The sequence below is a fragment of the Pteropus vampyrus genome, unplaced genomic scaffold (genome assembly GCF_000151845.1).
Source record: "Pteropus vampyrus isolate Shadow unplaced genomic scaffold, Pvam_2.0 Scaffold1, whole genome shotgun sequence".
Lineage (NCBI taxonomy): Eukaryota > Metazoa > Chordata > Mammalia > Chiroptera > Pteropodidae > Pteropus > Pteropus vampyrus.
The window spans coordinates 35,625,182-35,650,956 of record NW_011888782.1 but is presented as its reverse complement, the minus strand read 5'-3'; the positions used below and the strand labels follow the sequence as shown (position 1 = coordinate 35,650,956).

General features: G+C 37.0%; 1 protein-coding gene across 1 annotated transcript in view; it reads right to left on the bottom strand.

Moving 5' to 3' along the window:
• The window catches only part of MYH15 (myosin heavy chain 15), a 129,018-nt gene that overhangs the window by 38,367 nt on the left and 64,876 nt on the right, over positions 1–25,775 (bottom strand). The window contains exons 24-31 of the mRNA XM_011355605.2: positions 22,038–22,280; positions 20,785–20,961; positions 18,960–19,105; positions 15,999–16,089; positions 13,288–13,677; positions 7,985–8,111; positions 2,982–3,100; positions 305–501 (exon numbers count right to left, since the gene is read on the bottom strand). Coding sequence (XP_011353907.2) covers positions 305–501; positions 2,982–3,100; positions 7,985–8,111; positions 13,288–13,677; positions 15,999–16,089; positions 18,960–19,105; positions 20,785–20,961; positions 22,038–22,280 — 1,490 coding nt within the window. The remainder of the gene's footprint in view (positions 1–304; positions 502–2,981; positions 3,101–7,984; positions 8,112–13,287; positions 13,678–15,998; positions 16,090–18,959; positions 19,106–20,784; positions 20,962–22,037; positions 22,281–25,775) is intronic.

Genomic DNA, 25,775 nt, shown 5'->3' with positions numbered 1-25,775 from the left:
TTCCAGCCCATTTTCAAACTATATCTCAAAGTCGCATCTTCTATGAAGACGTCCTTTGTGCCACTAGAAAGAGCCTTTTTACAACCTCACTGTAGTCTTTATCATTTTGTGTTATAATTTTTATTTAACCCTACTAGAGCATGTCCTTCTTGCCAGTGGTGACTTTTCAGCTTAGGTCCTGGGCTTGTTCATGTACTTGGCAAGTATTTGTTAAATACACGCATGAGGCTTTAAAGACACAGTCACTATTCTCATACTTCTCTTTGTAACTAACTCCAGTTCAGGGTAGCCTTGCCCTACTCACTTAGCATCTTCCAAGTCTTCAGTTCTCTGGATGGTGTCATCTTCATACTTCATTCTCCACTGAACCACCTCAGCACTGCCTTTGGAGAGGGCCCGGAGCAACTCAGCCTTGGCCTCATGTTCTTCCTCATATTGCTCTCGTAGAAGGTCATAGTCATGCTTGGCTGACCGCAGGGCCTGTGCCAGGGCACTCTGTGACTATATGGGACACAACATACATTGGAAAAAGGCACCATTAACAACAAAGGCTCGGAGGTGACTTTTTTTTTTTTTTCTTTTTAGGATAAGGTTAATAACAGCCTGCCACAAATTTAAGCAAACCTGAACCAAGTAAGATAATACCAGGAAGAGAATTTGGGACAAGATGAGAAAGAATCGAGTATCTAATTGCTGCTTTTAAAACAGGAAAGAAAATTCTGTTTTGGGAAATGCCAGCCTGACTATGTGGGCTTCAACAATAGAATATTGAAGAATGCAAGGGTAGCAAGGGGGACATTCACTATTGTTCAGGCAACAGAATATTGAAGAATGCAAGGGTAGCAAGGAGGACATTCACTGTTGTTCAGGCAATACGATTCATATTTAGTAATATATAAGATTCAGATCTTGTTTGGACTAGAAAGGACCACTGAGATTTAGTCTAGCCTTTTCATTCCATTGATGAGGAAAACAAAATCTTTTTCTTTCACAAGTCAGTCTGAGAACTTTATCTCATCACGTTAACAGAGCATCATCCAATAGAGCTTTCTTTAGTGATGAAAACATCCTACATGTACACTGTGCAATGTGGTAACCACTAGTCATGAATACTCACAATGTCCCCAGTACAATGTGTGGCCAAAACTAGTCATGAATACTCACAATGTCCCCAGTACAATGTGTGGCCAAAATTTTATTAAATTTTAATTAACATTCATTTAAATTCAGATAGGTACCTGTATTGTAGCAGTGACTACCATATTTACTGGACAGCAGAGATGGGTTAAGTGAACATTTTTAACACTTACATGGTAGTCTGGTTAACCTAGCAACATAATTCCTAAGAAATGATCTAGTCTACTGGGAAGAACCAAGGTCTCTCTGCCACTGCTCATGTGTCTTTTGTGCAAATTAGAAAAAAGGCATATTCTTTGGTAGATGCAGCTCTGAGAGCATGAGGTAGTTAACAGCAGCCTCAGCCAGATACCCTTGGATGGTGAATGAGGAGTAACAATACACCATGACCCTGAGAAGGGTGCAGGTTTTGGAACCTGATTAATTTGGCTTCTAATCTGAACCCTTTGCCTTATTTAATATATATTTTTTGAGCACTTGTTCTAGGCATTAGTGTTTGAGAAGTAAATGGGACAAGGAGAAAGTCTTTGCCCTAAAGAGACAAAAAAGAGTGAGCAGATACAAAAGAAAACATGAAGCAAATTAATAAATAAAATAGCTAACAGCAGTAAGACAATAAAACAGACTGACACGATGTAGAATGTTTGTTTCCCTCTCATCATCCCCAAAGACCTTGGGAAAGGAAGGGCCTTCAAGCAGTGGGAATAGCAGCTACAAAAGTCCTAGGGCAGAAATGATGGTGGCTTTTTAAAAGGCAGAGAGAAGGCCATGGTGACTAGAGGGGAGTAAATGAGGGAAGCAGATGCACGAGGTAAGGTCACAGGAGGAGGCTGGAACCTGAGCAAGGGGGCCTTGTAAGCCAATTGGAAGCCACTGGGAAGGCCACCAGAATGATGTTCTAAAATATAAATCAAATCATCTCACTACCTGCTTAAATTCCTTCACAGTCTACTACTAGCTGTATAACCTTGGGCAAGTTATTTGTCGTCTCAGAGTTTGGTTTCTTCATGCTTTATAAGACATGCTTTCTGGCTGCTATATAAGACATATGAAGATTGAGACAATATGAGAGAAGTATTTAGCATGATATTTGATGCATAAACCATGGTTGTAATTTTAAGTTTATATATAATATGGAAAATAAGGTAAGTAGAGAGAATAAAATAAAATATTTAAAAACAGAAGTCTGAAGACTCAATGATCTTCACCCTCAGAGTAGATGCCTTTGCAGTAAGATTATATATAAGTGATGTACTGCGGGGTCTTAGCCACAAGATGTGTTAAAGACAAACTAAGAATTGGCTTGAAATACAAGAGCTCAAAGAATTCATCTTTCACGTTAGTCACTATGCTTTCACCTTAAGGAATCACTTTTACTAGGGTCACTAGCAACATTATATTTTCTCTTAGGAAGAAATTACTAATATCTATAACTTATTGACAGTTTGAAAGTAATATTGATTTCATTCTGGTCTTTTGTTTAATTCCACTGGTGAAATTCAAAACTGATTTCATTCTGGTCTTTTGTTTAATTCCACTGGTGAAATTCAAAATCAAAGATTCATGAAGAGCCTTCCTGACTTTCTGTTCTGGTAGTAGTGCAAAGTGGAAGCAGCATCCTTTGCTTGCTCTAAACCTGACAAACGAAAGAAGCAATATGAAGCACTGAAAAAGATCCTTCAGTGATCAGAGTCTTTTCCAGCACATATAAGTTCCAACAAGTTTTCCCATAACTTCTAGAGCACTCTCCCCTCTTCTTTTACATGAGAAGATATTCAGGCTGACCCACCAAGCACTTTTTAACATACGGTCAAGCTACAGGTGAGAAATAATAAATGCATTACTTTGGTCTCCTCTTTCAGTTGCCCATTCAGTTCTTCAATTTGCCGAGTGAAAGTGCTCTTCTCCCTGGAAAGTTGGTTTATCAGAGCCTCCTTTTCTTCCAGCTTCCTAAGGAACTCACCTACATAAAGATTTCACAAAGTCAGTCACTCATGGTCTTCCTCACACACTGCCTCCTCCAGGGCAACCAGAATGACCCTTACCCACATATTTCTGATATTTAGAAAGAGTTTGAGAGTCCAGTTACTAGCAAAACCATGGCAATGATCCTTCCCAGGACTCACAAGAGAGCCCTAACAAAGAACTGATTTTTAGTAATAAGTATGAGTTGATAACAGAAAATATTAGCTACCACTTATTGAGAATGTTCTATGCAGTAGGTATTTTGTGCATATCATCTATTTTAATTCCCATAACTCCTTGATAACGTTGATATTAGACTACCCACTTTGCAAATGGAGAAACAGGGCAGCTTAATATGATTGAGATAACAACATGCACAGCCAGTAATTGGTGGAGGTATTTCAAGAGCACATTCTTTCTTCTATGCCATGTTTATTAAGTGTGGCTCTATCAATTTCTGACTATATAATTTTTAGATAATTATACTTCTTGGCCTTATTTATAAAATGAGGATAACAATAAAAGACTGTTAATGAAAATTAAATGAGTGTGAATGTATTTTGTAGACTAATTGCTAAATAAATATTATAAGTTGTCATTAAATAGTAGAGAATGTGACCATGAGAAGGGGAAATTCTATTATACTCTAGTCTACCCTTGCTCATTAGCTTATTTCATTAATAATAGGACAGAAATGCCTTGGTTATTAGAAATGGTACTAAAAGCTGAGCCAATTCTGGGCAAAGAAGTTGCTTCTATAGTGCAATTAGTGTAACAATAAAGATCCAAATATTTATGACCCCTATCTCTCTTACTACAACAAGTTCTAAAACTCTCAGCATTATAAGGAAGCACCTGTGTGAGCTAAAGTAGCAATTCTCAATCTTTTTGGTCTCAGGAACACTTTATATGCTTAAAAATTACTGAAGACCTCAGAGAGATTTTATTTATGTGGGTTTTATAGTAACAGTGTATTAGAATTTAAAAGAATTTAAAATATCTATCAGTTGATTTTAAAATAGTAATAAGAACCTTAATGCTATGTTAATGTGTTAACATTAACATTTTTTAGGGAAAAACCTATATTTTCCAAAACCAAAAAACATTAGGGAGGAAAATGACATTTATACTTAAAAAAGAAAAAAAAAAAACAACTCTGACTTAATAAAAGACAGCTGGATTCTCATATTTGCTTCTGATATCAATCTATAGTAATATATTACTTTCGCTGAAGCATATGAAGAAAATTCAGCCTGTCACTGATATGTAGTTGAAAAAGGGAGATATATTTCCATAGTCTTTTCAGATAATTTGTGATCATATTTGATGCTACACCAAAACTCAGTAAACAGAAGTTTCTTAAGGGTTACTTGAAATATGGAATAAACCATATCAATGAACTTTACTCTGTTACATGAAAATTCATGAGTATACCTTAAACTTTGAGTGGATCTTTTACTCACACGATTTTACAACATCATGCAGTAGTGATTTGAAAAATGTGTTCACCAAATTATGCGGATCTTCCAAATGTTGACACGTTTCATTACACAATATAAAAAATCATATTTGTTAACATCACCATGAGTCTCATCAAAAAAGTCTTTAAGACTTGAGGGCTCAAGCTCATGATGGCATGTATGTTTTTTAAAATCTAATTTTTACCTAAAAGCTCCAATTTTATTATTGGCAACAAATGTTGTCAGTTATTTCCTTGACATAACAGGCTCACTTTATCTTTGAGAAAATATCTGCCAAATAACTAAGCCTGAATAAGCATAGTTTGCCAATCGTTCTTTCAAGTAAATGTGATACTCTGCAAAAACTGCTAGCTCAGCTCAGAACTTAATCACACATCTTACTTCAGTATGAAACAGAAGTGCTTTATGTATTCTTCCGTTTGTGTCACACAGAATATTAAAAAGATTATACACTCGAGGTCACAATGTAATAAAATTAATTTTTATTGTTTCATTAAGGATGTTCTTAAGTAAAACTGACTTTTAAAAACTGAGTATGTATTGGTAAATATAAGGATTACTGGTATAGTGTGTTGCTACTGCCTCAACTTGTGATAATGCTTAAGCAGTTTTCATCACTACTGCTTTTGCACCATCAATACACATGACAAAAGAATAAAAAAAGACAACAGCATCTTAGAATTATAATTAATAATATAATTAACCTCTAGTCCCCCTGAAAGGGTTTTGACAACCACTGGAAGTCTGTGAGCCAAACGTTCAAAATCTCTGGGTGAAAACATTATATTTAAAAGGATTCTGAAGAAATGCCAGTCCTTTAGAGGGTTGAGACTGACATGTCACCTATATTACAGAACCAGAACCCATTTAACATGGCTTAACTGATCACATTTACTCTTAGTCTCCTTTGAAAGCAGAATATGATAAATTGACAAGGCAGGGGATGAGGAAAAAACTTTGGTGGCAGTAGCAAAAAAGCAGCAAAAAAACCTGGAGCATAGACCCAGTAAGGAGAGAGGAGGTTTGGATAGGTATATGCAGTACTTACAATTTAATTCACCCAAAAGCCAAAAGGTAAAAATAAGAATTAAAGGAAGGAAAAGTTTCTGCATTCTAAGCAGAATTATCATCTCAGACCCACTTTCATTTCACTTACTTAACTGCCAATTTTCTCATCAAAAGAGTGAGTAGAAAATTAATACCAATAATTAGGGAGAGGTAGGCAATGCCTATCAAAACAAATTTCATTCGACACTTCCTTCAGGGCCAGATATATACAGGGATTCTCCAGTCTTGTCTCTGGACTATGGAGTCCACACACAGACTACATCGCAAAAGGGGATTTTGTAACAAGGCCAACTGTCATATATTCTGTTGCCAGCATAGGAAGAATCCTATTCAATGGCCCTGCTAAAACCAAAAATACTTTTCTAGATTTCTAGATTTGTAATTTTGCCAGTTCATTTTAATTTAACCTTGACTCTAGATTTTGCATCTAGAAACAGAGGTATCCACTTGCAGAGGTTGTTACACAATTCAAATGATCTTTTCTCTTTTTAAAGTGAGCACCTCTGGGCATCAAGAACATATTATTTCCATTGACTTAGGAATTCCCTCTCTGGAAATATATTACTAAAAATAATTCTAATTACAGGCAAACATCTAGCTACATACTGTTCATAGCAGAGAAATAAGTTACAGAGCAAGATTAAGTAAACTTGATTCTTATGTTTGATTAGAAAAAGCCATTGTAAGTGACTGAATACATGCAAGACATAAAAAAGCTTATAACAAACTGACAAAGAAAAACCCCAGATAGATTATATGAACAAAAAAGGGGCCACATTCTAAACCTGACAAGCTCAAAATAGGCCTGCATTTTGAGCCTTACAAACTGAGACCAAAAGTAACCACATAGGATGGTTGAAAATAAAAATTCCTAACTAAAAGTGGGTCATGGCAGGTAGTCACATCCTAGGCATATAGCTTCCTTGACAAAGGTAAGTCTTTACCTTAAGGGAGCCTATTTATTGCCTTTTAGTATCTAAGATAACAGACCCTCGGAACATCGGAGTAATCTTCTTTTCCAGACCCCTCAGGGCACAAGCACCAGAGCAGGAGACCACAGAACCTCTCATGGTTCTCTTGCTACCCGCATACCATCTCTCTGTCCTATAAATGTTAACTACCCTGTACTCACCAAAGTAAAAGAAGTATCTCTCCATTTTGCTTTTAATCCAGTACCCACTTTGCTCTCTCCCACCCCCTTAATCTACCACTAGTGGATTTCATGTAACCCTCCTTATATCTCCTTCTATTATTCTAATGTATAAAATAAGCTACAAAACCGCCATTCTCCAGAGCGTTTTCTCAGTCTGTTGAGATTTTGCTTCCTGGCAATTATCAGTATGGCTCAAATAAACTCATGAAGATTCCTTACAGGTTTGGATGTTTCTTATGTTGACAATTGCCAAGATATAAAAGATTGAAAAAATACAACAACAAAAAAGTGAACCCCCTAAACACATAGCTATAAATAGTGGTTGATAATAGAAAGTAAACCATGGGACATTTTCTACTTTTATTTATCAAATATTTGTAGAGCAGCATCAAGGAGCAGGTATTGTTCTAGATAACTGACACACATGAGTGAATAAAACAAAGACCTCTACTTTATGAAGCTTAAATTCTGGCAGATGGAGACAATCATATTTATTATGTCATGTATGTAGTTTGTTTTAAGGTATTAATTACTATGAAAAAGAAGCTCATAGAGAAAGCAGCGGGGAGTGCTCAAATGTCACCTTCCCAATAAGGCATATCCTAACTTCCCCCAGGGTGGCAGTGTGCCTGGTGTGTTCAAAACAATAACAAAGAAGTCAGTGTGGCCAAGGGAAATGAGAGAAGGAAAAGGAGTAGAAGAAGTCAAAGAGGTAATAAGGGGCCCAATCATGTGGCCCTCGTAGGCCATTGTAAACACTATGGTTTTTACTGAGTATAAAAAAAAAAAAAAAAAAAAAAAGAGCATGGGTTTATTTTTAAAAATGAGAAAAAATGCCTGTTTCAATTTCAAGGAGGTAGACATTATAAAATGTCATGTCTTGTAGACTGTGTAGACAGCCCCCTACCATCTTTTGATCTTGAGTGTTGCTTCAGCCAACTGCATCTTGGTTTTCCCCTACATAGAAGAGAGATAGGCAGGGCCTCCCAAAGTTGCACAGAGGTAATCCTTCCCAAACAAGAGCCTGTGTGTTGACAAGGGTGTATCAGAGGCTTCATTCGTCCCTGAGAATTTCTAAATGCCTACTCAGACTCAGTGGTTGGTTCATTATCTCCTCTGTCCCCCCACCAGTGCGTTGGGATTGAGGCTCATTCACAAATGAAGCAGCATGCTTACTTACCATTCTCACTCCACAGCTTTGTCTTCTGGGCTGTCAGGTCATTCACCAACTGAGTCACTTCATCTAGTTTTACACTTGCTTCTGTCAAGCGCTCTTTATACAGACTACAGAGTTTCTCAGTATTAGCCTATGAGTTGAGAAAGAAAGGTTGCACATGGCTCATAGAATCCATGCTGAATTAACTGCATAAGGAGGGAGAGGAGAGGAGAGGAGAGAGATTTCTAAGACCACTGTGCTCTATTCTTCCCTGAAGACCACAGCCAGCATTGGGAAACCACATCTTCTAATTTAAGCAAGCACAATAAATTTATGGTCTGGGCCTCTAAGAGGACCAAACTTCTCAGACTACAGGTATCAACAGAGAAATCCAACTCTCTGTGTATTAGGACCCTCTCCGGAATTCTTTGTTTTTCTGAAGGGGACATGTCAAACATTGATGAAGCACATAATCGCTTCCTGAAATTATATTACATATTTAACTATCTTTCTCTACCACTAGAATATAAGTTTCATGAAGGTAAATATTCTGCTTGATCACAGATATAGCTCAAGTGTCTACAATAATGCCTAGTACATACTAGTAGCTCAATAAACAAGGGGGTAAATGCATAAGGAGGAGAGGGAAAGGTGGGAGCAGGTGAAAGAAGAAGGAAGGATATCCAAAGGGCTGGCCAAGCAGGACAGGAGAAAGTAGATGGATCTGAGCAGCAATCACTTATATCTCCAAGGCCAAATAAGTGCTTGACACAAAGTAGGGAATTAATAAATGTCTAAGACACTCAAATTTTGCAGATTTTCATGAAAGGTTGGCCATCACACTCACTAAAGTTTACTTAGAGGTCACAGTCAAGCTTTCTTTATAAATCCCAACTCCTAAACTTTTTTTTTTTAACTTGGTTGGGCTATTATCCATATATTAGCAAATAAGTGAAGAGCCGAATCAGGTGCATGCCCATTTGGAGGCTAATGAGGAAAGTTGTATAGTTTTAGCTCACAGATGTTCTATAGCACACCCAGGCTTGCTGTTGTTTGTAAAACCAGACCTGGCAGAGATTCCATGACCAGCCATGAGCATCACATAATTTAGAGCATCAATGTTAATGCCAAGCACACTCAATTATCCACACTCTCCAAAGCTATCAGAAGAAATCTGTACTAGTGATGAATGTAATCATGTTTAGATGGTCTGAAATTTAGAATTATATTTGGAATATTGAATATGTTAGTTCTCACTTTTGAAAGTTGAAACCGTCGTTGCTTTCCTTACAGTATCCCTTAAGAGTTCACACTGACTTTGTTTTATGAATGAGAAAAGTGTTAGAGAAGCTAAATACCTTGCTCAAATTTACACAGCTAGTAAGTTTTAGAATTAGAGTTTGAACTGATAACTGCCTGTGCAGATGCAAAAAAGAAAAAGGTCAAAATACTATATTCCTAAGCATCTGTTATATGAAGTAGGAAACTGATGTCCTAGTTTGTGTAAATTGTCATGAATCCTGGGTCCCAGAGGAAGCTGGATAAAAATATGATGACTGTGAACCATTCTTACTTTGTCTCCAATAACAAATGATTCATTAACTGAGCCAGGAGAAACACATCCAGGTGTGAGAAGTGGCATTTCTGTTTATGGCCCTGAATATGCTACGCTAGGCACCTGTTTGCTTAGGGTGAAAAAACAGCTCTCTATAAGATAACCTAGTCAATGGTGTGTGGAAGTGGCAAATGAAGGAGCCAGAGAATCCCATTTTCAAGAGATGCCTGTGTGGTAAAGCCCAGCTAGGTTGTGCATATCTGCAGAGTAGGCAGACACCTGGGCAGACAGAAAAGGCACTTGCTCTTAGGCATAGTTTCAAATGGTAGGTATCCATGGGCACTGCTAACCACTGGTAAAGTGTTTTCAATTTACAAAGTGTTTTCATAAGCAGGATCTGAAAATGACAATGGGCTTGTCCATCTAAAGGTGGCCTCTATAGAAACATAACATTCAAAGTGGGTGTACCTTCTAAAGAACTTCGAACCTAAGCATAAAGATGGATACTAAATTTCGACACCAGGAAAGAAGAGGTTAATGGAATAAACTACATTAACCTTAAAGCTTGTTCTTAAAATGATGCATAAGAATGCTGCCTCCCAGAAATGCAGGAACCAATGGGAATTCAAAATGATCAAAATAATTGTGAGATTGCCTATAGCTTCTAAATTTCCCCAGGCCTATCTGTCAGCACAATATGCTTTTGAAAATGCTTCCGTTTCCAATGTACCATTGAATAATGGCATTTCTGGCATTATAATGCAGAATAAGATAAAGTAAACAGTTCAAGAAAAAGTTCAGCATCATGTATATGCCTATGAGAGTGAAGAATCTATTTATCCTACCAACAAATGTTTAAGGCAATAACAGAATGTGGTTACCCAGAGATACACACGGGATTTAGAGTGAAGGCCCATGTCTTCCATACGATTGTGTGACCTTGGACAAGTCACTGAACCTATGAGTCACAGAATTCCCAAGAGGCATGTGTAAAAATTAATGCTAATAATTTAGTGACAGACCATGCAAAGCATGTAGTAAACATGAGTAAAATAAGACCTAGTTTCTGCCTTCGAGATGCTTTCTATTTAAGCAAAGTTTAAAAGACTATATAATGCAGCAGTACAAGAGTGCTGTAGGAATTCAGAAACAAATAAATTTTAATGTGAGAAGTTGAAATTGAGCATTTCAGGGAAAAAGTTTGGTTTGGAAAAGGCACATTTAGTTTGGAAAAGGCAGAAGTTTGGAGTTCACTTCTAAGCAGGGATATGATTCGATAAAGCCATGTCTAGAAATGTTAATATGGATATGGTATAGGATGGATTGGAAAAAGGAAAACCAGAAGCAGAAAAGATAATTTAGGAAATTCCTGCAATAGTCCAGTTAAAAAGTAATGAAATCGCTGCATGTGAGAGGGAGTGAAATGGAAAGCTGTAAATCACAGCAGAATTGACCTGCTGTAATAATTGACTGGAAAGCAAAGAACAAGAGAGGAAACAAGTAATGAAGTACAGGCTTAGAGCATGGGTTATGAGAAGAAACAGGGTACTAGTTACAGAAATGTCCAAAAGAAACACCAGCTTCAGGAGAAGGTGACATGCTGATTTGAGAAAAAGAAATCGTTATTTATCTTTGAAAGAACAATTTTAAGGAATACTTTCTTTTTTTTTTAAGTGGGGGAAATAAAAGACATTGCAGGGGTTAAAAGAGTCTGGAGGTAGTGAGGTTATATGCCCACTTGTGGGAGGTAATCTCCAAGACAGCCTCCCAATGAGCCACATTGTGACTTGTAACTGATGGGAGTCACATGAAGTCATTCACTGCATTGTAAGGCTCCCTCACAAGAATCTTTGCACTTTCTGCCTTGGTCTCTTAGAATACATACTTGGTTTTAGTGCCTTGAATTGACATGTAAGGAGTCCAACTCTCCCATGGCTCCCATGCTGTGAGCAAGCCCAAGCCACATGGAAAAGTCACATGGAGAAAGATTTCCTACTAGGCTCTGGCTGTTCTAGCTATCTAAGGGCAGGGGCCAGACATGTGAGCGAATAAACCCTCAGATGACTCCAGTCTCAACCATCATCTTAGTTAAGCCTATCTACCTCCAGAACCAAGAGAGATAATAATAAATTATTGTTTTAAGCTACAAGGTTTTGGGATAATTTGTGATACATCCATACGTAAGTAGAATACTATTCTTTAGTCAAGGAGACAGATTAAGATAGATATGGACAAACTGTTTTCCTCTCAAAATCCAATCACTGGCACCTGAGGAAAAGCCTTTATTTTAGTTTATCTTGGATTTTTTTGAATGGATGAATAAGAGTTATGTGGAAAAATATTTTATTTTTTGGGTCAAGAAGAAAAATGGATGCATGAAAAGAAAAATATAACATAAGGTGAAGAGAGAAGTTTTACTAAATGCTCTTGTTCTTATCAGTTAGGTCTTATCATTTATTTAAAAGATGGTTCAGAAGGCAGGATTAGAATCTGAAAAAGGATCTTGTTACTGTTCTAAAATAAAACTTAAAGTAAGTTTTAAGAATACAGAACTTCTGAGCAGCCATGAAATTTTAGAGAAAGTTGGAAAGAATAAAATTCATACCTAATTAGTATGGATTTATGGTGAACCTATTAATAGTTTTAGGATTGCATGACTTCCTACTAAAATGTGCAGGAACAGAAGCGTTTCTGAGGATAAACAAGAGAGTATGGAGAGAGTTAGGTCTTCCACGATCTCACTTGATTTGAAGCCTACAGGGCATGGAGAGAGAATGTTTTCTTTGCTGAGTTAAAGATAGAATCCATATAAAATGCAGAATACAACAGAGACAGTGGAGAATGAGCAGACCTGAGTCCTCACAAGATTTATATTCTAAGATATTGGGAGTGGGGCAGCAGGAATAGGGAAGAGAAAGAGAGGAAGGGAAAAAGCAGAGTGACCTTGTTTATTTCTTCTTAGTGTTGTTGTTAAAGGGAATTAATAATAAACATTTTAGGAGCCACTCAATCTCTCTGAAGAAATTCTATATTTTTCTGGCCATGGTCCACCAAAACCAAGCTTTATTGTTGGTTTGTCTGTTTCCTAGATAACTTTACAAATCCTGCTCACAAGAATTTGGCACTATTTTCTCCACTTGACCTAAAGCAAGCCTCCTCTCATTTGCTCTGCTTGACCTCAGCTGCCTGAAGGGAGACTGGCCCTTACCTGTGATCTGATACTAGTCATTCAAGGTGAGAACATGCAGGGTGTAGATAAACAGACTCAGTGAACAAAGAACATGTGATGAAACTTTTAGTACTGGCTGGTTAAAAAGATGCTGGAGGACGAGAGGGAGAAAAATTTATCTCCTCTCAGCAAAGTTCTTTGTGTCCACCACTCATTCAGACAGACTCTAGAAGTATTTGGGCCACCCTTAAGGAGTGCTCTCAACACAAAGCCATTCTTCAAGAGAGAGATATCACTCATATAACTAGTGGCTTCACTTTTCCAGAATACTTATTTATGGCATCACCAAAAAGAACCATAAGGAACATGGACTGGAGTTCCAATAAAACCAGAAGCCACTATCAGTCTACATTCAGGTGATAGCAATGTGACCTTAACAATGACCCCTGAGCTTAGAACTCCTAATCTAGTCAATCTGAAGAACTATAGCCTCCATTAGCAAATACCTTGAGACATCAGTCTGATTTGTTTTTCTTTTCCTTTCCCTCCTCTACCCAATTCCATGTTCTAAGTCCCGAAAAAGGGCTTGGGAATGTCCATTACCTGAGCTCGGGTCATCTGCTCAACATGGGTCAGAAGGTCATCTGCTTCCAGCTGCAAGTCAGTCTTGTCGTTTTCCAGTTTCTGCTTGACCTGCTGTAGATTTTCTACCTGGCCCTCGAGCTCAGCCAGGCTGTCTGCATGTCTCTTCTTCAAAGACGCAGAAGTTACCTCAAAGTGCAGGGTGGCCTCTTCCATATCGCGACGAAGTTTCTGGAATTTTGTTTCCTGTTTCTTAGTGATCTCTAGTTGCGCCAAACTGGCCCCTCTGGCCTCCTCGAGCCTCTCATTCAAGTCTTCCAGTTCTTGGGTGAGGTCAGCTCTCTCCCTCTCCACCTTGGCTCGAGTGGTCCTTTCAGCTTCTAGTTCCTTTTTCAAATGCTGTATTTGAATCTGTAGCAATAAATAAATTTGACTTTTACTAAAAATTTGAAGTGACAAATTAAAATTGGTGGAGAAGTGGGGACTACTAAAGTGAATAGTAACCTGACACCACTTGAGGCTGAATTATTAGAGAAAGAGAAGTAGCATATTTAATATTCAAGAGCTTTACTGTATTTTAGAAATTTAAATACATATATTTAAAGTTCTACAACTAAGAAAAGTAACAGAACACCTTTGGTTCTCATTTAATAGTTAAAGAAGACAGAATACACAGAAATTAAGTGATTTGCTCCAAACTGGTAGTACGACCAGAATTAAAATCTGCAGTTCCTCCACATTTCCCAGACCTCGGTGATGAGCAGCTTAAGTTACAAACACGAAGAGGAACTCTCAGTAAAGAGCACTTCCAAAGAAATAGGAAACATCTTCCACCTGACAAGAAAAAAATTTAAAGAGCTTATAAAAAATACCATGATGAATTTCATATACATAACCTCGCTTATCTGGAATTTGTTTACCTGACAATGCAAACTATTGAGAACTCAGGCAAAAACCTAATCAATGGAATGACTATCTCTGAATTCAAGCAACTTACTCATAAGAAACAGCATCAATTTAATTGTATACACAATTTTGGCAAACTTGATTACTTGATTTCTTAATCTGCAGGCAATTTCAAGGAGCAGGAGATTTAACAAATTAGAATTGGTGGAGGAATGGGGACTACTAAAGTGAACAGTAATCTGATACCACTAGAGGCAGAATTATTAGACAAAGAAAAGTACTGATAAGAATGCTGAGAGCTCAAAATTGTTTTAGTGTAGGGGCAAATAGCTCTACAAATCTTGATAGCATCATTGTATTACATTGAGGCCACTGATGTTCATTAACATCACTTGAAATCATTAGGTGTAAGCAAGAGTAGGGGGAAAAAACAGAAATCTATTTTAGAATATGTTTCCTTTCCACTAAATAGGAGGAACATGGCTTAAAGGAAGTTAATTTTATATCATTCCAAATACATGGGCTATCAGACCTGTACAAGTTGTGACAGAGTAGGTGCTAAAAAAAATATATGATTTCCACATCCAATTAAATGTGATCTCCTTCCAACCAATTATCTTGGGACCAATACCTTTATCCCAAACCATGCTGTCATTAGACCAAATATTTTTGAAACATTTCTTCAGAAATAATCTTTAGAGCATTTTTTAAAAATCATCAAGGATTGATGGATAAATTGAAATTTTTTTTTTTTATAAAGTCAAGTATTGTTTAAAGACAAGCCTGGTGAAAATGAGAGATAATTATTCAGAGATTAATATTGTGTCTGAAAGCACGTCCATGTAGTGGCGAGACTGGTTTTCTTATTTGGCTCAAAATATCGCAGAAGAACTTATCTGAAAAGGGTTCCACTCATGGGCATGGACAATAGACTAGTGGTTACCAGAGAATAGTGGGGAGGGGAGAGTAGGTGGGGTAAAGGGGGTCAAATATATGGTGACAGAAAGAAATCTAACTATGAGAGGTGAGCACACAATGTAAATATATATATGCTTTACCGTTAAAGTGTACTGCTGAAACTTACTGGATTTTGTTAACCAATGTCACCATAAATAAAAATAAATAAATAAAAAATATTTAAAAATTAAAAATTAAAATTAAAAAGAAAACTATTTTGAGTGATAGTTAATTACTGAGTTAAATATTTATCTCCAAAAGAAAACATTCAACTGTATGCATATATGAGCATTTATAAGTATATATAGTATTTATATTATTTTATAACATGGCCATAGAGTATAAAACAGTCTCATTGTCTAAAATTTATAAACAGCTGCCCATTATCAGATAATGTTTTGAGGCTACACACAGCTACAAAACAGATTTTCAGCATAATTGCCTTCTAATCACAAAGACTAATCATCATAAAAAATTAAATTGCTAACACTGAATGTGTACCATGGGTCGGGCGCTGTGCTTACCACTTACATGTATCATTGCATTTAATAACATTAACTCAAAGGTTATCGGGAAGATTAACAAGTGAAAAAATATATGTCTAGGGTTTAGCACAATGCCTGATTCATGGCACGCATTCAACAAATTAGCTATTTGTTTTAATTATTCTAATAAGAAAATTTAAACTTTTAAAAAAGTAATTTTCCCCAGAGTCACATATCTGTGGAATGCCACAGCTTACCTTTTCTACTTCTGTCTGTAGTTGACTAAGGGCACAAATGCCTTGGCAGAGCGTTTGTCGACTGAAGCACCAATCACCACCCATGTATCTAAATACAGGTACTCACAGGTGTTTGATAAATGATTACCTGAAGCTCTTCAACTGTCTTCTGAAGCTGAGCCACCAGGCCTTTCTCATTCTCCACCTTTGAATTCATCTGACTCATTTCTAAATCTTTCCTGTTTGGAAAAAGGTGCTGATAGAATTATACAGAGTAATACGTTTTGTTTAAATATTTTTAGAATTATAGTAATAACACATGAATTCATTCTTATTGTAAAAATTCAACTATGACATCTATATCTGAAGTCTTTTTGGCTGTACACCCAATCTCTGTTCCTTCCCTAGAGGTAAACACCATTATCAGTTTGGTGTGAATACACTCAAATTTTTTTTAAGTATTGATGTATGTTTATGTTTATAGATCAGTAGAAATAGTTTCTTTTTTTTCTGTGACAAGTATAATATTTTATACATTTATATTTATAGTTATATAACTTATTTTTTTATACGATAATACATTGAAGATTTTTCTGTCAGCCCACACATAGATTGCTTCCTTTAAAAATTAACTGTGACATACTAGTCCATGATTTAGACTTCTGGTGGTTTATTTGTCCATTTCCATATTAATAAGCACTTAAGTTTTCCAATATTTTGCTTTTACAAATAATGCTATTCATATACATGCTATACTATGTACAAGTGAGTGTTTCTATACAGTGGATACTGAGCAGGGAATTGCTAGGTCAGGTATAAGTATTTGCTTAAAAATATGCAACCCTGCCCTTTGATCCCCAGTAGCAGCGTGAATTATTTTTCTACATTTATGCTTAATATTAGCATACTTCTATATTTGCCTAATCTGAGAGAATAGATTAGTATGTCACTGATTTTGAATGTCCTCCTTTATTATTGATGACATCATGATGTCAATTATAAGGATTTAAAAATGGGTAATAAACCAAATGAACTACATGTTTCTCTTGGCTATTTTTCTATTAGGTTGTTCACCTAATTATTGAATTACAGCTTTCTTTTAACATTCTTGATACTCATTTTTTGATATCTGTTGCAAATATTTCTCTCATTGATAATGTGTCACAATTTTATTTAGGTTGGCTTTCGCCACATCAATGTTTAAAATTTTGATGCAGTCAAATTTATCAAGATATTTCCTTTATTTTTTGTGAGTTATTCAAGATCTTACCTGTCAATTTCCTATGATTTATCACCTGTGTTGTCTTTTAATAGTTTTTGTTGTTACTGCAGTAAGAACACTTAACATATGTACCCTCTTTAATATTTAAGTGCACAATACAGTATTGTTAAATATAGGCTCAATGTGTACAGCAGACCACTAGGACTTAACCATCTCGCATAATGACTCTATACTCATTGAATAGCAACTCCACTTTCCCCCTCCCTCCAGGCCCTGTTCAACACCATTCTACTGTTTCTACAAGTTTGACTATTTTAGATGCCTCATATAAGTGGAATTATGCAGTATTTGTTTTTCTGTGACCACCTTATTTCCATTTAGCCTAATGTCCTCAAGGTTCATCGATATTGTCACATATGGGAGGATTTCCTTCTGTTTAAAAGACTGAATAATATTCCATTGTATGTATACACCACATTTTTCTTTATCTATTCATCCTTCAATAGGCATTTAGGATATTTCCCCATCTTGGCTATTTTGAAAAATAGTGCATCTTCTGATGGTTTGTTTTATAGCTTTATTTTTTATATTTAATTTTTTAATACAACTGGATTTTATGTGTGTGAATAATGCGAGGCAGAAATTTAACTTTTACCTCGGAAAATGAATAGCTAATAACCTCAGCACCATTTATTAAGTATTCTATGTTGTCATCAATATTTTGAAATGCCATCTTTATCATGCACTAAGTTTCCATATATAGAGAGTACATAGCAAATATGGATTTCTGAAATGCCATAGATCTTTGACCTGTGACCTATAAGGACATGAAATATCATTTTCAACTTGCTGAGCTTAAACGAAATATTCAAAATTAAGGGCTAAGGAAACTATCATTATTTTGCCTTTCACTATTCCATTACATTCATAAGGTTACTTACTTCATCTTTTCCAAGCACCTATCCAGTTCAGTAACTTATTAGTAGAATATTAATCAAGCCTGACCACAGGCATGTATAATAGACGCTTATGTCCATAAACAGGAAAACCAGAAGCTCACAGCTGCTCATTTGATTCTCTCCTCTTTCACTATGGGTTCCAACAAGCAATATGCGCCCAGCTTTAACCCGTCCTTATCTTACTCTTGGACCTCACTGTTTTTTCTTTCATTTGCTATATTCCAAATAACTTGAAAATCCCTAATGGTTAGAAGAAAGTCTAGCTAAACAGGGGAAGACAAAAAATACAAGGTGAGAAAATCCATTTCGCTGAGTTGTGAAACTAAACGGAGAAGGCCATCTGGCCCTGAGTTCTCTGGGCATCCATGTAAACTGAAGTTTCACTAATTTTAATTGTGTCATTTTGCTTTAGATTTTAAGGTTTAATATTTATACAAAAATTATTTGAAAAAATAGATATGGAAATATTAATAAAGTTGTATCTGGCATATGAGTATTTTTTTAAGTGATCAGAGTATTGGATGTCATTCACATTAGTGTCACTTTTTTATTTTGACTTTTTTTTTTTTTTACTGTTATGCCATTGGTCTCATCGTAAGTAATATAAAGTGGGTATTTTTTATTTTTTGACTTGTAGCCTCAAATTCCAATAATTCACATCTCATATGCCTTACACCTTTCATTCGCATTTGCTAGTCAGATGCCTTCTCGGTTATATTTTTCTAGATTATGCATTCTCTCTTTTTTTACAGCTATATAATAAAGTTCAGCAAAAAAAAAAAAAAAAATTCATTTCCTAGGCTTGTTATCCTCCCCTTCAGGTTTTGAGAGATCTAGCCCTGGAGTCATGAGGATAAATAATATGAGAGAGCTGTTCCTTCCAATATAGGGTCTCACAGAATCTCGTGTCAACATAAAGGTGGCTTACTTCCTCAGCTTTTCTGCAAGCTGCAGCTGGCTGCTCTCCAGGTATGCCATACTCTCCTGGTTCAGCTTTAAATCGCCCTCCAGTTTGCGCTTTTCCCTTTCACAGTTCATTCTCGCTTTTCTCTCCTGCTCAAGGGTACCCTCAAGCTGACAAAAGGAGATATTATTTAGCTAAATAAATAGGTACAGTTTATACTTTACTAGATGTGTTCATTAACTACTTACCTTCTGGAAAAAAAAATAGAAGCACAGATTCTGTAAACAATGCCTAGCTATGTAGATATTTTCACATAAATATTGCATGCACCAATAAGATAACAAAAAGAATCTAGAAATCACAGTGATGGAAGAAAATTTTAGAGATTAATTAAGGAATATACAGTCTACTCTAGGGAAGAAACCAATAATAAGTAGCCAGTGAGGTCTGGTTTGATCGCTTTCCAGTGATGGGAAGTTCGCTTCTTCACATGGCAGCTTATTTCATGGGTGGATAAATCCATTTACTCGAGAGTTCTTCTTCATAAGAAGCTGAGATACTCTCTGCAAATCCTTCCCACAAATCTAAGCTCTGCTCCCTGTAGCAACACCAAGCAAATCTGTCTGCATAGCTGTCCTAAGTCTCCCAACTCAGTACTGACCTTTTCAAACAAACACATGTGACATGGCATAATTTGCATATCTCCTTTACTCCCTTGGTACCCTCTTCTAGCCCACAACATTATGTCATACTCTAGCAGCCCCTCCCAAGGTGGTCAGAACATTCCAGTTCTATCTGAATTAATATTGCCAACAATGATATCGAGGTTAAACAGGAAGCTAGATAACAGTTACAATATGGCTATTTTTTTCATTGGTATGTTTACTTTTTAGCAACAGAAGCTATTTCCTGTAAAGATCGAAAGATATGGAATTTAAATGGGGGAAGAAGGAGAATTTCTGGAAGGTGTGTGTAAAAAGCTGAAAGTAGATAAACTCCAGGAGAGAACAACTGTGTGAGTGTGTGTGTGTATGAATGTGCACACACACAAACACCAATAAATCCTCATATAGAGGCTTTGTGAGACACACAATCAGTGGAAATAGGAAGAGAAGTGAGACAACTAATAGGTAATAGAGGAAATTGATAGAGAGGCATGAGGAAAAAGAAGCAGATAATAATCATAAAACCTAACCACCCTTGTCAGCAATTTTATAAAGGCTAAGCTTTTGGGACTAATAAGAGGATGAATGCATACACTATGTCAGCTGGGGAAGGGAAAAGAATGATGAAGCTACCTATTGAAGCTGGTCTGAAATATCTTTATTTCACAGGGTGTTTGGAAGCAGAAAAGGGGTACCATCTTTAGAATCTTACAAGTATTTCCCAATAGTGTATGGAAAACACAGCTTGTGATTTATATATCTTTCAACTATAAACCACAGTCTCCACTGGAGACACAACAGGGCCTTTAAACCAATCCTTTAACACTAGTGTCAAATAGAGTACCAACACATCTATGGGGCAAAATACTAAGTTCTGTGGGAAAAAGTCAGTCACTTAGAGTGCTAATCCTTTATGATTCATCCCAGTGTTCTTCCTCCCCTGCCCAGAACTGTTAAAAGAGTTGCATTTAAAAACTGTCAGATTACGTGCTGCAGTTTCTCTATACTGTAGTTCAATATACATTAAAGAAAAAAAATCACTATCTCTAAGTCATGAGAGAAACAAACCATGTTACTAAGTTTTTCTGAAACTGTCAAGATAAATTAACTAAATAAAAATTGAAGATATATATATAGATAGCAAGCGAGCGAGCAAGCACTAACCAGCTAGATATATCACTTACTTCATCCACTTGCTGTTCCAATTTCACTTTAGCTTTGCTCATGTTGCTGAGTTTCTCTTCCTCTGAGTACAGGTCATCAAGGGTCTGCTGATGGGCCTCCTGCATAACTGTGGTCATTCTGTTAAGTTTGCTGATATCCTCATTTAGAGACTCTAGTTCCTCAGTCAAGTTCTTGACCTGTGGAAAGGAGACAGCAAGAGCTTTGTTAGAGCTACCCCTGGAAGGTTGGGCATAACACTGAGGCCCATCTTCTCTCTTTTCTTGTACAAAAAATCTCATGAGCTATCCACTGTCACAAAGAACCAAATTTAGCCAAATTCCTGATACATTTTTTAAAATTCTGAAGTCGCTTTTGCTTCTACGCTCACACAAACTGATCTGTTATCTGTCACTGCCAGGGAATAGGATCTTCTGGTTAATCAAATATTATCAGTATAGCTCACTGGATGGCCAATTTTCAGAGTGTCGTGTTACTATATAACAAGAACACCACTAAAGGTAATGTAGCCTGCTTTTGAGTATTCAGAGGCACGTATTGTTAATCTTGTTATGCTTCATATCCCAAGAAAGTGGAGGTTAAAGAAGAGTTCCAGCTGATAAAATGTGCAAACATGGAAGCTGGCTGTCCCAGGCCCATGAGCTTTTATGAAAGGGAACCAATGTCACGAGAGTGGCTATATAAGCATCTGCCAAAGTTACAGTGTCATTCTGGAGACTAGTTTTTTATCAAAAGTTTGACACAGTCTCTTTGGCTAACTTCAATCCATACACAGATGTGCAAGTTAAAACTCTCAACTGAAATGAGCAGAACATCAAAGTCTTTAATTGGAATTAAAGTGACTTCTTCAAGGTCAGACTCAATGACAGAACTGGAGATTCAGACACATCCCAAATCACCTTTCGGTCAACTACGTCATGCTCGCTTACCCTCCAAAAAAAAAAAAAAAGATACTTAGAGGCCCAATGAAACCATTTTTGCTCTTTCTTTTGGATTCAGATACAATAAGATTGGAACAGATAAAAATGTTTCACTTGGAAGATTAAGTGGGGTTTCATAATTCGAGTTGGAAATTTGAACTGGGACAACACAGTTCATCAGATCCTTCATTTTATGCCATTTCTGACTCCCAGTGCTGTAAAGTTTGCAGACCATTGTGTTAGTTAATTTAAACAGAGCAAGTCTGGTACCAAAGCCTGATTGGGAGCGGTGGCATTCAGGCACCTAGGCCTTCCTAACATTATAGGAAAAGTACCCTGTGCTCTGTGGCATGCTTCTCCTTCTCTGACTTCGCCAACATTGTTTCCAGGTCATCGATTTCTTTCTTCAGCTCAGAACATTCATCTTCAAGTTTCCGCCCCCTGGCAGTCAGCTCAGAATTTATCTCCTCTTCTTCCTCCACCCGCGCAGACAGCGTCTTGACTCTGGCCTCCAGCTGGATCTTGGATTTAATCAGCGACTCGCTCTGCTCTTCAGCATTTGCCAGGGTCTCTTGCTCCTGCCATGAAGAGGAGAAAATTGTTGCCAACAGCTGGAAATAATTTATCAGCTAGGCGAAAATGCTGCTTAACACTAGCAAAGAGATAATTGCCTGCCCTCTGCCCAGCACTTTCACCTACCGTCTTTCAGAAGCGGTTGAAATAATATTCCCAGTTCCCTGATCCGATTGTTGAGAAGTAGAGGAGTTGCTTGTGTTTGGAGGTGCTTTCAATCTTTCAGGTAGATTAGATTACCTCTTCTAAAACACTTAATAGAATCCTGGTGGCCTGAAGGAGCTAACATGCCTCTAGAAATCATGAGTGTACTGCTTAAATCACAGCTACTGGAAGCATCCACATAGACACAGAGTTTGAGGTTGATATCTACTTAGAATACAGTCGTTTAAGAAAGTAGTGTTCCTTCAGACAATAGAATATTTATATTATGATAAGTACCCCGATGTACTTGTTAAGTATATATAGGTATCTTCTAATAAAGAGAGCTGAGCTATAGATTTTTTATTCATAGGCTGAATTTAAAATTCATAAGTTTACCTGCAAATCACTAACTAGATTTTACTATTATTTCCATCTCAAATCTTTTCCTCAGGGATTCTGCCAGCAGTAAATTCCACAAGTTATACACATAGAGTATAAAAATACTCTTTCCTTTAATCCTTTCAAATGTATTGTCTCGAACTGTCACTAAGTGACCCATTCCTCCTGTGTTATGGGTCAAGTGAAAAATATAGGGCTCAATTGCTTTTTGCTACAAAAGCACCTTTTATAAATTTGAACCCCTCTAATTCCTCTCTACTAGAAGTTAACTAAGACCTCTCCTTTGTGTGCAAGTTCTTAATTACCACAGTCTTATTGCAGCACAACTTCACATACATCTCCATTTTCCATCTCTAGACCTCATTCATCCTCTGCAATATGACAGTTTGGGCAATTTATTAAATATGTATCTATTTGCCTGGCTTAAGTTGTATTAGCTACTTAGATCAGAGCAGATAAAGGCAAAAATCTAGGCTATTGGTTTCTGGCTAACCCCTGGCAAAGAATGGCCCAAAAAAATGGGGCTGAAAGAGGTATAGAATAGTGGGAGGTATAGAATAGTAAATCTCCAATATCACCGAGGACCAAAAGAGAAGGGCTAAATTAAAAACAAACAAAAATATCAAAACAGGAAGGGTCTATATGAATCAGAGAAACTTCCAGTGTTTGGGAAATAATGGGGACATCTGATCTTCGTTCACCTCAGGGTAACACGCAGAACAGTTATGTGCTCTATTCCATTCAGCATGTATGCAGGATTTCTCCTCATCACAGAATGAAGAGGACATTCCAATTATCCATCGTTGATCCCTTCATGAAATGCGACGGCAGGACCTGGGGCCAGCTGAGCGATAGTGTAGCAGTTGAAAAGTAGAAGCATCCTGTTCCCAGTAGCAGTTATTCTCTCTTGTACTCACAATGTTAATTGGAATGTGTTCTGGGTTCTACTGGTATTTTGACTAACTGAATGATTTTAAAAGAATCTTTGCTTCCTTGATCCCTACTGTGTTGTGTCCCTTAAAAATAAAGAATGATGAAATATTTGATAGCTCTGTCAACATTTTAAATCACAGTTACAATTTGAACTCATCTCGCCCTTTCTGGGTTTGCTCTGAAGTTGGCTTCTAGGTGTTTCCCATGCTCACCATGCTAACCTTTTATCATGTATCCCAGGCTTTGACCCGCCACCCTCTGAACAAGTTGGGACCATTTCTATCTCCCATGTCAGCCCAAGTAGCACTGGCCACTCTCTCAACAGGAAGAATGATAAAAACTGGGAGGCCAGGTCTCATCCAAAGCTACCTCTTCTTTAAGTCAGATAACTTATGACATTACAAACTATGATTCTCACAGTATGGATCTTAAAGTAGGTTTGAAGAGGGGCCCAGGAATTTGTATTTCTAACAAGCATCCCAGGTAAGGTTGATATATTCTGAATATTCTATATATTCTAAAGTCCTCGAATCACTGCTATGTCAAATATGTATCAGAAATATGGGTCTAGGTATAAATTCTTATGTAAAATATGGCCTATTGGAATACAGATGAATAGCACAGCCTCAAAATAAAAGAATACCTTGGGTCAATCTAAAATTACTAATTTTCTGTTTTCAGTACATTCAGAAAGCAGAAAAAACTCTTTTATTTACATAATTATATTTGAACCCAGTATTTTTTTTTAACTTAGCATTGTTCTAAGTGGGGTGGAGGATATAATAGAGATGGATACAATCCCGTCCCTGCCTTTGAGATGTTCGAGGATAGCAGTAGTCCCCGTGGCTAGAGAGGAGAAGTGTGAAAGGGAGTAAGGCAGAGTGGGATCAGACTGGAGATGGAGGCTGGAATGCCAGGGCCAAAGGTTTGGAGCCTATAACGCACAAGTTGCAGGAGCTGAAGCTTGTTATCAGGAAAGCAACGTGATGTTTGTTAAAGACAATGGTTCTCAGTCCTGACTGAATATCAGAGTCAGCCATGCAGATTATTTGGAACCATACAGGGCCTGTGTCACACATGATTCTGATGCAAATCCAACACTGAGAACTGCTGTTTTACGAACTAACCTGATTAGTGATATTGATTTGGACTGGGGAATGGGGATGTAGGGAAACCAAAATTAGGAAAAGGAACTAGGCGTATACTATAATAATCCTGAAAATCTAAGTAAAGCTTTTCTCAGGACCTACTAAAAACTGGTACTTTGATACAGAATTTAAATTAAAACCCGGAACTTCCTGGCTGCCATAACAGAACTGTGGTACTTTTACATAGTTAAATCCCATCTAATAATTTGTCTCTTTTTCAAAGATATTCTGTCAATAAAATCAGTTCTCTATGAAATAGGGTGTCTCTTTAAGTGTTTCCCATGTCTGTTTGATGAAATTCTATGGTATTTGAAAAGCACGTGCTGTTTTTCAAGTCAACACTGCCTGCAAAACAGGGAATCTAATTAAAAACTTGATTTGAAGAACAAATGGTGGGGCCACTCACAGCCTGCAGCTGAAGAAGCAGGTCATTCTTTTCCCAGATGAGGGAGACTTGCTTTGCTTTCAGTTCCTCCCTCTGAGATTCTGATTTCTCCAGGGCTTTTTGCAGTTGCGCACACTCTTCTTTCAGTCCAGCTACCTCCTTTCCCATCCCAGCAGATTTAACAAGAGGCTTGATCTTGAAGAAAAGCCTCATCCAGGGCCAGTTCTTCACAGCCATAAAAACTCTTATATTCCACTGGATCAAAAGAAGCGCATCCCTAAATCAAGAGAGAAAAAAGAAAAGCGAGTTAACTCAAAATATAAGAGTTACTTTCTAAATTTCAGATTATTAATAAGCACATCTTTTTAGGAGTCATTATAAATTCTCATTTGTCTTCAAAGCACTTCTACATCTAGGCTCTCATTTGATTTTGGCAAAAGCCTTATGAGGTACTTCTGGGGCTGGCAATATTGTGGATTAGATAGATATCC